Source organism: Botryllus schlosseri, chromosome 11, assembly GCF_051294905.1.
Source record: "Botryllus schlosseri isolate E-star chromosome 11, Bs_hap1, whole genome shotgun sequence".
In the NCBI taxonomy this organism is placed as follows: domain Eukaryota; kingdom Metazoa; phylum Chordata; class Ascidiacea; order Stolidobranchia; family Styelidae; genus Botryllus; species Botryllus schlosseri.
The window spans coordinates 10,781,327-10,797,471 of record NC_137246.1 but is presented as its reverse complement, the minus strand read 5'-3'; the positions used below and the strand labels follow the sequence as shown (position 1 = coordinate 10,797,471).

General features: G+C 41.1%; 1 protein-coding gene across 1 annotated transcript; it reads left to right on the top strand.

The window, feature by feature from the left end:
- The first annotated feature begins 5,677 nt into the window (after positions 1–5,677).
- On the top strand, positions 5,678–15,932 carry LOC145450550 (uncharacterized). The gene is made up of 3 exons (XM_080329071.1): positions 5,678–6,229; positions 14,183–14,320; positions 14,717–15,932. Exons 1-3 carry the CDS (start codon positions 5,796–5,798, stop codon positions 15,567–15,569), a joined length of 1,425 nt encoding a protein of 474 aa, XP_080185197.1. The 5' UTR covers positions 5,678–5,795; the 3' UTR covers positions 15,570–15,932.
- The last annotated feature ends 213 nt before the right edge of the window (positions 15,933–16,145 follow it).

Sequence of the window (16,145 nt, the reverse complement as noted above, 5' to 3'; positions counted from 1 at the left end):
CTCACAGCAGAGTCATTAAATATTCGCAAACGGAAAGTTGGAAATATCGAGCAAAATTTTCCAATAAGCAAATAGAACTTTTGAAAAGGGAAAAGTGCATGCTTATTTATGCAAAATTTCTTTACATGCTGCCAGCGGCCATGCAGAGCGTGGTCCGAACGTTAAATAGAAAGAATTTCAGCCAATAGTGATATAACGACGTGAAGAATTGTAATAAATGAAAATGTTCCCAGTGTCAAACTTACCAACGTTCGTTTGCGAAGGCGAACCTCCTAATTTCTGAGGTTCACACTGCGAATGTGAGCGTGAACCTTACGTTCGGATCATCACTAGTACACAATGTAAAATTGTACATCTTGAGCTCATGCTCAAGTTCATGTCATACGGGATAAATTCGATTGATATTTATAACTTTGCCGAAGCCTATTCTCATTATGTCCGTTGTGTCTACTTGAATGCTATTGGCTTATACATCTTATCTTTTGTTTGTGGACTTCATCTGCCTAGGTCAGGGGCCTGCAACCTTTTGTGTGCAGCGTGCCAAAATGTCAAAAAATGTCAAATGATTACCACCCAATTTATTAATATATAACGTTTTAAGCAAGGAATACCACCAACCGTTTTTCTGCAGCTGGCAACAGCAACCGGTACGCCAGTGATTCTTGAAATATTGGTCGCGAAGGGAATAAATTTTGGTCGCTACCGCACCTGACCTATCGCTTACGGTACGTAATATTTACATAATTTATTTTCAGTAGCGCAATAATCGATATTCTGTGGTTGATATGGTCGTTTCCAAGTCCACTGTGTTCTGCACAGTGTTGAGTATCGGAGCGGAGTCGGAGTGTATTCGGAGCGGAGTTTTGCCTATTTTGTGGCACTCGGAGCGGAGTCGGAGTTTACTACAAATATTTTTTCGGAGATTTTCGGAGTTTTGTAACTTTGGCCCCCGATATCTTTGGATGGCTCTGACCAGAAGACACTATTGATAACAAACCAAAGCACAGACAGTTGACACCTTATAAAGTTGTAATATGACGGGTAACATGCAAAAATGATGGCCAAGTACATAAAAATCAGCCATCTGCACTGCAATTGGGGACTGGAGAGTAGACAATACTATAAGGCCAACCATATTATCACATTTATTTAGTAAAACACATTACCAAGTGTACCATGCTTGCCACTCTAATGCTATATAACTGGTTAAAATGGTACGATTTGCCACGAGCTATCTTAACCTGGTGATCTAGCAAGGCATTTTCGTTGAGCAGTGTCTGTATTTCACAAAATTTCGGATGCTTGACGAGATTCTTTGGAGTATCTCGGAGTCTGGGATTGAGCTTTTCGGACTCGGAGGGAGTTTACCTCTGAGACTAAAGTTGTCGGAGGGATTCGGAGTCTCGAAAAGCACTATCCGCTCATCACTGCTGCACCATGTAAAATGAGTGAAGGGTCAATCAGTGTCGTTACGATGATATGGTCTGATGATGGTGTATCATTCAAAACGGTTTGGTGTCACTTTAAGGTTGGCCTAACAGTAGATTTGTCTGCAAAGGTCGCGGTGAGGCGGTAAAGATTGTTGTTGCTCTGGATATATTGGATTCGCTTACATACCAGACGAAACTAAAAGAATATCTTCATCCGATAGACCAGTGTTCGGGAACCTTTTTTGTCCGAAGAGTCATATTGGGCCTATTTTTTCCATCTCAACTTCCAAAGAGCCATACATGCCAATCATCTGTTACGTCACAATTGAAAATTCATGACGTCATGGTAGAGTACTAATTCGAACTCACTACATGGAATTCTTCGTGTGTGCCATATTTTCTCTGTAAAAACTGGTATTTATTGTTCGAATATCAAGCTCGAAACGAGAGGTAAAGCACAGACGGGCCAAGCCTCAACATTGATAGCGCAATTCATCGTAAGAATTTATTATAACCGATATTAATCGAATGTGACTGTCACACTGATTCCGAAAATCTAAATACTAATCGACTTCTCAATTCTCAAAGTATTCGGGGTAATGTAACGTTGCGCTACACCAGTGGTTCCCAACCTTTTTTCAACCACGTACCCTTCCGAGGTTCTTCGCGGTGCTCGCGTACCACCTACGTAAGTTACGCGCGCCGAAGGCGGTCAAAAAATCTTTCCGTCATTTATGATGTCATAATCACGTATTTGAGCTATGCGAGGCGTAATAGCAAATGCTATTAAACTAGGCATTATCAGCCAGGGTTGATGGGTTGCATGAACTGTTTTTCACTTCCAGTCACGAGAAGTGAAACATAATGCAATAACAGCAAACAACAAACTTCAATTTATTTAATGCGATGGCTGCATTTGTTTATTTTCCACTAGCTCAGCGGTTCTAAGACTTTTTTAGACACGCCCCCTTTTATGATAGTGAAAAATTTCGCGCCCCCCTTATCTTCATATCATAAAATGCAATCAGATTACTAGCAATCCCCGCGAATAATTTGATGGCATGGAAGACAGTTGACATGACAGTTGATAAGAGAATTCTCAAATATGCAATTAAAACTATACACCAGAGGTGTCAAACATACGGCCCGCGAAACAATTTCGAGTAGATTGAAAAATGCGTGTATTATACAGCACATTTTTAACAATCGTTGAGATTTTTCCCAATAAATACTTCAATTAAATAATCCCTCAAGACCGCAAATGTCGAGAATGTTCATGGGTCATTTTATATAACCTCGAGACTGCGGAGTTGCGGTTTCTAGTCACCATTAGAAACCATTAGTCGGTGACATTGACACCCAATTACGAGAACGCAATAAATTGCATATATTGATATCAGAGTGTTTTGATAAAAATAAAACGAGTTACTCACAGAAGCGAAGGCCCATTGCGAAACCCTTACATGCAGGTTACATAGAAAATAAAATAGTTACACAGAAATATAAATTGAAATATCTGTGGTCGCACTAGTGCTTCACTTCTGATTCACCTGAATCGCGATATAATATAATGAAGCATACGCATTGTCGACGCCACTATAACCTACGAATAAAACAAGGGCAGTATAGAAATATCCCAACATTATTTAATCGTTAGAACCACTGTTCTCACGGTTAATAACTGTATTTAGCTGCCAAATCATTGCATCATTGCCAATTTCATTGTTTGCGAATAAAGGTGTCGCTAGAAGTAAACCCCTATGATCCGTAGTACAATGAAATATACTATTGCGTAGGCTAAGTATTCTAAGGAAAAATAAGGGCATTGGTTTTGAGGTCATATTTTGGAATCATTTGACTGGTGCGACCCGCGAGCTATCTGAAGGTTAGAATCCGGCCCACGCGGTCATTTGAATTTGACACTCCTGCTATACACAGAGCAAAAAAAATGAAATGGAGGTAAATCGCGCAGATCGCGAAATTTTTTTTAAGTTGCCCGCAGCTTCGCGCACCCTTCAGATGATTTCACGCACCCCAGTTTGAGAACCACTCCACTAGCTGGTCGATGCTTCCATATGTTCGCTCAGAGCGCATCAAAAGTCATGCATTGGAGCATCAAGTCGTTATCGTTTCTTCGACTTGATACTCATCTGAGATGAAAATCCTTGCTCGCACTCACACGCAGAAGGGAAAATTAGCAGCTGGGGAATAGCGTGAGAAGCTATAGAGTCGAGTACGAGGAGGCCATGCTAAGCCTGAAGTTTATTGGAGAACAATCTTTGTGTTCAACCTCACCTGAACTAATAACTCCCTTCGGTCGAAAAAAATCTACTCGCGTACCACCTGGAGGACCTTCGCGTAGGCTACCACTAGTGGTACGCGTACCTCAGGTGGGTAACCACTGCGCTACACGAATACATTCTATCGCAGGTAGCCTACTACCCAGAGCTATAGGCTACTTACCAATCAAGAACTTGCATAGCTATGGCGTTGTTTGTAATTCGAGTTTGTAATTGTGAATTTCACATCCACAACAGTTCATTTTGCGCCGTAGATCAGGAAGACAATGTGCATTTGAAAACTGCGTTTTGAAATGGGTGTCGCCATGTCTGCCTAATATGCTCTTTGATTAATCAACGTATCGCACAATTCAAGATTTCGAGTTTGGTACATAGAATTCGCGAGTGATATTGGCCGCCGTCGTGACATTAACTTAATTTGATGATTTTGAAAATAGGAGGTCCGAGCCCCTAAACCTAAAGACTGTATTGTCTTTACCTCTCAAAGACATGGTTATACTTCCACGAGAATAATTATTCTGGCCGTGATGAAAATTTACCAACAAGTCGCTGCAATATTGATTAATTCAGTACAAAAATGAATTTTGGCAAAGAGCCATATCTTATACCCAAAAGAGCCATGGCTCGCGAGCCATAGGTTCCCGACCACTGCGATAGACGAACACGATTCCAAATTCGCATTTCGACACGGGGTTCATTATTTTCCTCGGCGGGTCTCATTTGATACGTGTGGCTCAAGCTGCGGGTGTTCCAATTCGGCGCTGGTCACTTCGGCGCCTTGACAGTGAACATGACAATATTAAACGTTTAGGGCGGTATGCGGGGGTTATTTTTTTCGTGGTTTTATCGCCCCAATCATTTTGTCAACGCTTACATCGCACGGAAGTCGCCTGGTTGCATGTTGTCTGAAACTTTATGTCGATGTCGTGTCTTCTATAGCGTGAAAATACCCCGCGCCGGAATGCCGGTTCATATAATAGTTGCGCTCCCGTAGGCTGCATAGTGAACACTTCCAGACTAATGCATCAAAATGGTTTCATACGATATTCGGTTGACGTTCTTTCATAACTGCTAATACGGTTGACTTGTTGATGTAAATCATGCATATTTTTAAAAAAACGTTTTCTATATACATATATATTTATATTTATTGGGGGTTCCCACATTATAATCAAGACATAAGGTTCCAATAAATTTCAAGATAAGTGCATCTCCCTTAAAAGACTTTATTTTATGTTGATTTACGAAATAATTTTGGATCGCCCACGAAGTTTGAACATTTTGAAAACTTTTGTTTCACTTTTTGCAAAAACAAGGTCTCAATATGTCGTTTGCGTGAAATCATCTGGCGTGTCATGAAAAATCATCTCACGTGCTGCAAATGGTACGCGTGCCAGGGTTAGCCGACCCCTGCTGTAGGTATTCACAGTACTTCTGTAATATTGACATTTGGCGTTGACATCGAATTCACGGCACACGAAGTCGAAGGAAGATTCGGGATTCAGTTCATGATTAGGGATTATATATAGGCCTACTAATGTGAAGTAATGGCTTTCTTTAACGTGTATCAAATAACGTGGGTAACGGGCATGGGCTACTCCATTGCCAACGAATTGCCATTTGAGACGGACAAAAATATACTAGAGCTGGAGTAGCCTATTTCACTCTTATCGTAATTATTGAGCTAACGATCATCTCGTAACCAGATTTTACTACCGGAAACTTTCGTATCGTATTGAGTCCATGTCTTCGGTAATTTCCGAGAAGCTCATCGTAACATATAGCTTGCCAGCGAAAATATCTACGGAAGGCTTGACTTAGATTTAGTTTAGAACGATTGCGTAACTAACGTGAAGCATAAACCTGATCCTGAGTTGCTTGAAAAAATGGCCAGAGGCGATGAACAGCCTGAACAGCAGGTTAAAGCGCCTGTATTGGGCTGCGTTAGTTACGCGTCAATCGTTAGTGTATGGAAGGCTATGTGTATGACAAAGCCGAGGGATTGACAGCAGATTTGATGATGAGCTTTTTACATGTGTTATAGCCATATTACATACATGGCGGAATGCACATCAGCAAACGCACCCCGTTGGCTCTTTGCGCATTGGTGATCACTGCTTGCGTGTATTGGCAATATCATTCAGAAATATATCCCTTGAAAGATCTAACGAACTCCATCAAAACTGCTCAAAAGTATGCACGGATCTGGAATCACCAACGTATTATATCAGATTCAATAGACTCATTTCGCGAGAATAGTATCAGCAGGAGTGATGATAGTTACAAAAGTTGGTCATTGGTTCCAAATTGCGATCATATTTTGCGAAATATGACGAAGGGAAAGTGGGTGAGAAAGACCCTCATGCCTCAATATCAGAATTACTCGGAAAGCCTCAGCGACGAGGAAGAAAAATTGGAAGCAGAATTACGAGTCTTTTGGATGAAAAGAGGAATCCAAACGGCATTCTGGAGAGAAGACTTACGTTGTGGTTATTCCAAGTAAGTGGGCTACATTCATCTGAATTATACTGATAGAGTGGTTGGCAAAAAGCTTGGAGCAATGGAATCGAACTTTCAAAATATCTACACAGCCTACTTTAAAAAGATAGATAAAAAATACAGTTCGCAAAGGCCAACAAGTTACTCCCTCCCTCATAGGCCTACACTTCATTTCGCATGACACGTTTCAAAAAAATATAGTTAAGATGTAATTAAAACTGTGCTAATTGCAATCTGCAGTTACGTACATGACTATAACTCGGTGGAAGCACCGATCACTTAGTCAAACTTAACGACGTATGCTTGAACGGGGCACGGAGAATATCTAATTTAAACCAGTGATGACATTACAGTTGCTTACATTTTGCCTATTAGTATACTATAGGGTGATAGGGTGATAAGTGGAAATTTTGTCAAACTTGTAGCGTTAGGTCAAAAGATGGTCAAAATTATTCATAAATTCAAAACTTTTCTGCAACCTGAATTTTTTATTATTACTATTAGTATACTATAGGGTGATAGGGTGATGAGTTGAAATTTTGTCAAACTTGTAGCGTTAGGTCAAAAAATGGTCAAAATTATTCATAAATTCAAAATTTTTCTGCAACCTGAATCGTTTGTACCATAGATGTTTACACTGTCGATTAACTTATCATTTGACAATTTACAGCTTGTAGCCTACTTTATAGGCCTACCGTTGTAGACGGCCCATTGCCTGCTCATTGTGAACCATAAACGGTCAAATGAAACAAATAGGTTGGCATGGTGTAATAAGTATGCTCAACATACCGCAATATCCTAACGGAAGCAAGACTGCGTGGGCATTGGTTCCTATTAGGGATGGTGTGAACGTGAGGTTCACGTTCGCGTTCTGTGTGTGAACCTCAGATATTTAGAGGTTCACGTTCACAAACGAACCTTGGTAGGTTCTGCACTGTGAACCTTTTTCATATATTACAATTTTCACTTCATTATAGCATCTTTGGTTGAAATTTATTGCATTTCAACTGCGGGCCCGGTATATGCATGGCGCTGGCAGCATAAAAATCAACACTAAACGAGGATGCACCTTGACAATCTCAAACATTTTACTTGCTTTGTTACAATTGTTTGCTCGAAATATCCAGCTTTCCGTTTGCGAATATTTAGTGACTCATCTCTGCTGTGAGCTTGACCCGCAATCACACAACATCGAGAGAGAAACACTACATGTAGGTAGTCAGTGAATGACTCTTATCCAACCAATCAATGAAATTGATATCGTTGTCTGATGTAAAAAATCTAGCAGGCGTACGGGGTCAATCTCGATTTCGTATGTTTATTGTATCATAAAAACCAACTCCGTGGATTGGGGTGTCGGCTACGGCTGCATAACTTGTTAAAGGGGTAACATCGGTAGCAACTAGGGAAGCCCGTTTTACAGTCTGCTCAATATCAACTTAGCAATACTCGGGACGCCGAATACATTGTCCGGTCTGACCTTGACCGTTAAGGCGTAAGCTTATATTCCTTTGCAAGTTCTCGTCGAATAAATTGTGGCAAAGCGACGCAAGATATTGATTTTCCGGGATGATTATATCAATTGATTGCCCCAGTTGATACATCTGTAGACGTTTAAAACATCAATAGGTATTTCAGCATTGTGGCATTATGTGACCCGAATCGTCGCTAGGTATTGCAAGGCTATCACTTCACTGAAATGTAGGGTTGCAATTAGCAATATGACGTCATGTGACGTCACGAGGTTCACGTTCGCGTTCACACAGAACCTTTCAAAAAGGTTCGCGTTCACACGAACTCGAACCTTTCAGAGGTTCACACCATCCCTAGTTCCTATATCAAGAAGTGCATGATGAAAAATTGCGATGTTATATACCAGTGGTTCTCAACCTTTTTCACCTCGCGGACCGGTAAAATTTCAAAAAATATTTGGCAGACCGGTGGACTTTGAAGAATTGAAATTAACCCCATATGTAAACTATGCAACCGTTTTTTTGTAAGTATATGGTGCTAGAGAGTCAAATTTAGAGGGGTTTGATCGTAATTAATTATGTTCATGATGGCATCCATGTAATTTTACGGTAGTGAGTCCGCTGATTCTAGATAAAATTGCCTTGCCCAGATAAACGTACTACCGCATAGAGTAGGGTTGCCATACATCCGGAATTTCCCGGACATGTCCGGAATTTCACTGTTCAAACTAGCGTCCGGGAGGAATTTTTGAAATATGCCAAATGTCCGGAATTTCGAAGATTTGACGTAGGCTTATAATTTTTTCGTAAATCAACATAAAAACTTATTTTGGGGAATATTTATGCTGATGCATGATACGTTTCTTCGCACTGCGCGCGATTTACTATCACATTTATTGATTTTAATATGGGGAGTACCACCCTCGCAATCTGCTATAAAATATGAATAAAAATAACCTTCAGTTACTGGAATAAGCCTAATTGTAATCGAAATTATAGGAGAACGGTATATTCCTAGAGATCGTTAAGACCGTTTAAATGCTTCATTCAAAGATAGTGGCTCCGAACGTGTAGGTCGTTTGCCTTTATTCTGGGGTTCGTGAATAAGTTGAACGTAATCAACTTACAAAATAGCCCGTGAGTAAGTCTGGGCAAGGGTGTTGACTTCCTTTAGTAATCAGCTCGTAAAATTTTGATCTGGGCCACGGAACATTTTCAAACTGGAAATGGAGTCGCGACCATAAAAGGTTGGAAACCAGCAAACCACTGCATGTGGGGTGTTTATAACGCTTCGTGGTGCGCACCGGCATAAGGATGATAAACAATGTTATCGGTGGGACATGAACATGACTTAACGATGTACAATCATAGCCTTTGTGTAAAGGCTGTGGTAGAATTACGCTTCCTGTATTTTCGAACCCATCATCCTCCACCAGCTCTACCGCTAAACTCTGATCATGTGGCCGGAGAGTAGTAACTATATAGTAATATATATGGAACAACCAATATTATTGACAGAATTCATTAAAAAAATTTAACGACCAGATGCATATAGGAACCAGATTCATATAGGCCCCCATCACCAGAAGTTGCATCGATTACCCTATGGTGGGCTCAGAATCATTGTTTATTTGGGCGGGAAGGGGCTGAAAAAATGTGGTTATGGTCCCGGTTACACAACACACAGCCACGTACTCCTGAACCGGTCTATGAGCAAAGCTTTGCTAGTGTGACGTCATAACTCATTTTGAAATCCACTAGCGGGCGCTAAAAAGTGTCCGGAATTTGGTTCACAGAAATATGGTAACCCTAGCCTAGAGTAGGGTTGCCATACGTCCGGAATTTCCCGGACATGTCCGGAATTTCACTGAAAAATCTGCGTCCGGGAGGAATTTCTAAAATATGCCTAAATGTCCGGAATTTTGAAGGCTTGAAGCAGGCTCACCAGTTTTTCGTAAATCAATATAAACAATATTATTTTCAAGCAGATTTATGCTATTCAAAATTGTTCTTCGCGCCGCGCGCGAGTTAATGCAACGTATAATGATATTAGTATGGGCTCCAGGCATCATCCTCGCCAAAAAATGCAATCAAAATAAATATAAATAACCATCATTCACTGAAATAAGTCTGATTGTAATCGCAATTATAAGCTAACGGTATATTCCTTATAGAGTTGGTTAAGGCCGATTCGATGCTTCAATCACAGACAGTAGTTCCAAATCTTGGGGTCGTCCGCCTTTATCTGGAGATCGCGATGATGTTGGACGTAATCAGCTTCCTAGGCCGTGAGTAAGTTTGGGCAAGCTGAATTTTTTTAGTAATCAGCTTATCAAGTTTTGAGCTTTGCCACGGAACATTTTCAAGTCGCGAGCATAAAAAGTCGGAAATCACCGGATGTGCAACCTGCTGGTGCATTTTATAGTAGCCTAATATATCGAAGAATCGATATTATCATCATCATCATCATTGGTTTATTAGCAATTTTATCAGTTCAATACACCACAAAAATGCGATACAATGAAAAGACAGGAAGATGTCGAAGCGACAAAGAGTAGTCTATGGAATCTGACACCCACCTTGGCCTAGGCGATGTAAAGAGGAGGCATGCACACTGAATGAAAGTAAAGAAGATAGTATAGAAGAAGAATGCGACACGAAATAGGGCGGCATGTCATGGGAAGCGAGATCGATAGGTCAGTCGTGGTCCGGTAATCTTGAGGATAGACTGTATTTATTTAGTAGTAATTGCTTGTATTTCGACTTGAATGTGGACATGCTCGTCGACTGTCGGATGGCCGGCGGGATACTGTTCCACACATCAGGTCCGGCATATTTGATGGAGCGATGATCTTTTCGGTCGATTATATGATATTTGGATGACGTGGACGCGCGTGTGTTGTACTTGTGCGCTTTTGATTCAGAGGTAAAGAAGTCATTGAAGTATTCGGGGCAACGACCGCAGTGAAACTGATACATAAACTTGACAAAATTCATATAAAAACTTAAAAGCCAAATGCATATAGTAAGTGCCCAACAAGTTACATCGACTACTCTGTGGTGATGGGCCCAAGATGAGTGCTTTTTGGGCGGAAGGGGGAAAAAAAGTTGCTTCGGACGTGATTAAAACACATAAACAGATAGTCGCACCGACCTAACTGTATATAGCAGGGCTGTCAAACACAATCCTGACAGGCCAGACACGGCCCGCCAGATGATTTCATCTGGCCCGAGGAGGAATCTATCGCAAACCCTAGCAAGTAGCAATCACTAGAGCTCACATTACAGATGGCCCAATTCATGATCTATGTTCCACTTCATTTCTGTATAGCGTATACAATCGATGGACAATGCTTTGCTATTGTGACGTCATATTGACGGTCAATGTGTTACACATCATTTTAAAATCCGCTAGTGGGCGCTAAAGAGTGTCCGGAATTTGCTTCACAAAAATATGGCAACCCTAGCCTAGAGTCGTTTACAGTCTTTCGCGTTGAAGGACGAGGGCTTAACCAACCACGCCCAGTACCGTAACTACCGCACCCCAAACCCCCCAATTGGGGGGGGGCGATCTCGAAGGGGCCCAAAATTATTCCGTGAATTAGCATAAATTATAGAGTATTTTTTAAAAATTTATGCAGCTTTTTCAAAAAAATGTTGCGCTCCGCGCGATTTCAAGTTGCCACATATCTTCATTATTTGGTACTCTTCATCCAAGAGAATATACGCAAGATTTATAAAAATAGGCATATCGGCGTTGGCCATTACCGCGCCACGACGCACCAAGATATAAAGTTTTAGGCCATGTGACATGCGACTCCAACAGGTGTGCCAGAACGATTGGCAGCGAGAAGACCTTGGCCGAAAAGGACTGCGCTTATGCTGATACATATAGGTTTAATTGACCATAGGCGCCTAAATGTCTTGGCAATCTGAACCTCACAAGACAAATATCACCCCGCACGGAAAAATTATATGCCGGTGAAGAAATACCAATTTGAAATCGTGCGCGTCTTTTAGTTTGGTACGTTTATGCGATTCTACATTGTTTGATATTGCTGAGGTCACGAAATAACATCATGTAACTAAGTCATACCGACGGGTCCGCCCGTCCGAAGATGTTAAATTATTATTTACGGGCCCTACAGTTTCCAAGACACCTCAGTCAGCTCTACCGGTAAATCTGATTACGCGAGCAGAGAGGACAAGAAATTGATTGCAATATATATGCAATTCCCGATCTTATTGACCGATTTTATTATGAATCATCGAAAATTTTCGCGCTTCGCACGTGCTCATTAAAGAGTGCAACTGATTTCGTGGTAAAAGCTAACAACGTGATGAGAGGGGGAGTCGGTTTATCACCCTATGGGAGCCCACGACCCAAGTACTTTTTTGGGCCTGACGAAGTGCTGTTTCGTTCCTGCCAACAGGTATAGGCTACGTCCAGAGATGTTTAATTATTATTATTGGGCTGTCCTACCTTTTGAAACACACCTCACTGCGCTCTACCAGTAATTCTGATTACGTGGGCAGAGAGAGGATGAAAATTGATAGCAATATATATTAAATTCTCGATCATATTGACCGATTCAATCATGAATGATACATTTTTTTCGCGCTCCGCGTGGTCAGACGAGAATTCGTAGTCACGAAACGGACACCCTATAAAGATGGTTAGCAGCGGTAAACTGCGTACACGCTGAGGAGGGTCTGGGGAGCGAAGCCCCCCAGAAGTTTGGTTTATCACTCTATGGGGGCGCAAGACCAACGTTTTGAGGGGGGCTGACGAAGTGCTGTTACGGCCCTGACCACGCCAACTCGAATCATATACTTCTCTTCGACAATATCCAGAGAAAAAGCGTTTCGGAGTCGAGCCAAGCACCTTGTCGTGCAACCATTCTCATTACTCACTACCACCAGACTTACGCTACTACGAATACAAAGCGCCGCATGAAAACACCTGACAACAGCTTGCACAGCACGCTGCCGATTATTTTTGGCGCACTTTGGGAGCCCCATGTTATCCTAAACCTAATTATGTGTTGGTGTGTCGTAGCGCTGTAACGGCTGACGACGAAATGCCTATTTCTATAAATCATGTGTAGTTCTTGTAGAAAGCCACCCAATAAGTAAGACATTTAGTGACACTAAATACTATATAATATGTTCATTGGCAAAATAATTTTGGGGGTTGGGGTGCCGCAGTTATGGTCCTGCACAAAATGAATGAATCGAAAACGAATGATCGCGCAAACTGCGCGGTTCAGCGAGTCAGCTCGTACTAGTCGTTCGCGTGTCTGTGACACGTCTTGAATTTCAAGTCAAATCGAACATGTTTCGAGACCTAATATCACCTCACGGGAAGTTCTAAATCAGTTTGAAATTTGATGGTTTATTAATTTATCAATGGACAGGTCTTCAACATATAGCATCGTTATAATAAGGTGTGGAATTTTAATATACCTGGCGGACCGGCAGCAAGCTAGTGGCACACCGGCACCGGTCCGCGGACCGGCAGTTGAGAACCACTGATGTAGTCAACATTGTCAGAATGACGCAACATGGTGTGTCACCAGCAGTGTAAGCACAACTTCAGTGCTGCCAACCATCAACTGCTGTTGTTGAACGTTCTTTCTAAGGCACTTAGTAAGGGCAAACACTTTCTACCCGAGAATGTAGGAAAGTATCTTTCTGCTACAAAGATTGCAGCAAATTTTAATTATTTCTACCATGATGCGTGGTGTAACTACTGGAATTCTTCGTAGGTTCAGATTTCAATAAAATAAAAGTTTTTTCACTTAAAAATTTGTTAGTTTTTAAATCAAAAAACTTTTTTCAGGCCAAACTACTTCGTAAGGACTGACAGTTTCAAACAGAAATGAAGATAAGTAGTGCATATCTAAGATTATGTGCGAAAATACCTTATTTGCATACTTGAGGGCAAGATTTTGTCAAAATTAAGTTTTTTAAGGTAAGAAAAGGACAAAATTCTGAATTTTTAGGTCAAAATCTTCAGTTTTTAACGCAAAAAAGAATCACCCACTTATTAGATAAATTTTCTCCAGTACAACATCAATGAATATAGTGAGAAGAAATCTTATTGGACATTTTCGCATTATTGAGTGGTAACAAAATCCACTCCATTTCCGTCGGGAATATATCACCAAAAGAACTTGGGTGGTTTGGGATAGTGGAGAGCAAGATTTCGAGAAAAATCACGTCACAAAATCGCAGTTACTAGGAGTCTTAGACCTAGAGGGAGATTTCCCTAATTATATTTATGCAAACTTTGGTTCTCATAAACCTGCTACAATTTTACGGACGAAATCACAATATGCATACATAGCTAATGAAGGCGAGTTGTGACATTTTACCAACTCTTATTGTCGATTGTCAAAACACAATCCTATACCTATCTTACTTCCAAGTAGTTACAACAATCGAGTAATAAATTAAAACATACTATACTATGATACAGTTACGAGACTCAACCTGAAAATACGACGTGGCCTAAAGTTGGAAGCTGGTGTGATCCTCGAGGATCGAAACCGTGCTGCTCCGATAACTTCAATGGACAATGTATGGAACCTTCCGACACATCTTGCAACTGTGCAGGGTAGGTATAGCTTACGAGTTGTAGTGTTGCACCGTTCTCCGTTGTTCTAGTTGTGGATCAGGAGTAATCTGATTTTGATCATGCGCTATACTTACCCTTTGAACGAAATATCTGGTACCAGCTTGTAAATAAGCAGTGAGCATTGAGTACAATGATTATAAGGCACCGACTGAAAGATGGCAAACCTCTTATATTGTTCATTCGTAAGTGCCACACCCACCATATGTTTTCACCGCGTCACATGGATCATTGACATAACGTCATTATAGAAAGATTTCCGCCTCTTTTTCTAAATTTTATCCTCCTTCATTAATATCCATCCTGGCCACGTTTGTAGCTTCGTACCATTGTACGATAGTAAATAACCGAGTATCTCGAAAATCATATCTTGTTTAGATGCGTTGATTTACGTAAATACAAGTACTCAGAAGTCAGTGATTGGATCGTGGCAGACAATCGATGCGAATGGAAGGATTATAGTGCGGCGGAAATTTGTGAAGTCATAGAACGGTCTGCATTCTCCGACATCCAATTCGTGGGCGATTCATTCATGAGAAACATGTTCAGGACTTTCGCGATGATGGTCACAAACGATTTCGATCATGGTGCTGTAAACGGTTCAACACCAGCACGCGTCAGGAAACTATGCACTAAAATACAACAGTATTTCTGGAAGGACTGCCGGAAAACTTTGAATGATGTCTCAAAAACACTGAATCCAGGAAAACTCTGCGGCGGGCGAGGGTTTTTGAATTTTAATGCTACATTGGAGCTTTATTACGGCGTTAAATTCAGGAAGCAGTTTCTACGAATGGTCCAAAGCAAAATCAATGTGCCCGGATCACTGATAGTCGTGGGCGTCGGCTTCCATATGCAATGTAATTCGAGACAAGCAATAGATAAATTTCTGGGACCGGCAATTGACGCGATTACGGAATACTACGGTCAACCACCAAGTCGTGTCGACCCACTGAATTTATCAGGTCGGTGGCCCCAAATCATACTGTGCCTGCCTCTGACTATTGGTCTGCTAAAACCTACTGGTTACCTCAAACTTCAAAATGAAGTGAAATGCGGACAATACTCATCAGAAATGAAAATCTACGCTGATAAAAATGACATACGCGTTTTAGATTTTCGCGAACTGACGAAGCTAGTCTTCAGCTTCGATGGTACACATCACGGAATAGCAGTTAATAAAATGAAAAACTTAATACTTCTCAATCACATTGCGTCTCTGGCGCATTGATTGTATGTTTTGTGCTCCACAGAGTGACAAGTCTTGGCGAGAGTGCTTTATACACGCTGTACAAGCGTGTACCCAAATTGATTTCGCGAGGAAAGAGTGGGTGCCAAAATGTTTCTAGGATGAAACAGAAATACCTATATATTCCGGCGTAACAAATTATTTATGAAATCGCAGCTAAGCCAATATCAAAGAGTTGGAAGCAAGTGCGAGTTTCGCTCTTCACAATAAACAGGGTCATATGAACCACTCTTCTGAAAGACTATAACTTGTCTTGTGTTTCAATACATATATGGATAAGTACTACTACTTTGAGAATATCTCTAATATAGGACTCATAAGAAATATAAAATTATCTTTGCCTCATGTCGGTAACTAATTTTAAACAGTTGATGACCCACTGAGTCAACGTCGGCCATCCGCGGGCGCACTGCAAGATGTCGTGAAATACGATGAAGCTGCAATGAAAGGATATTCAAAGTGATGGCAGCAAGAGCGTGATCTAATTCCAGTTAATATTCCGTTATCTGCTATTAATCGCGCCTCCTCGCAATGTTTCCGTTCCATCAACAATCAACA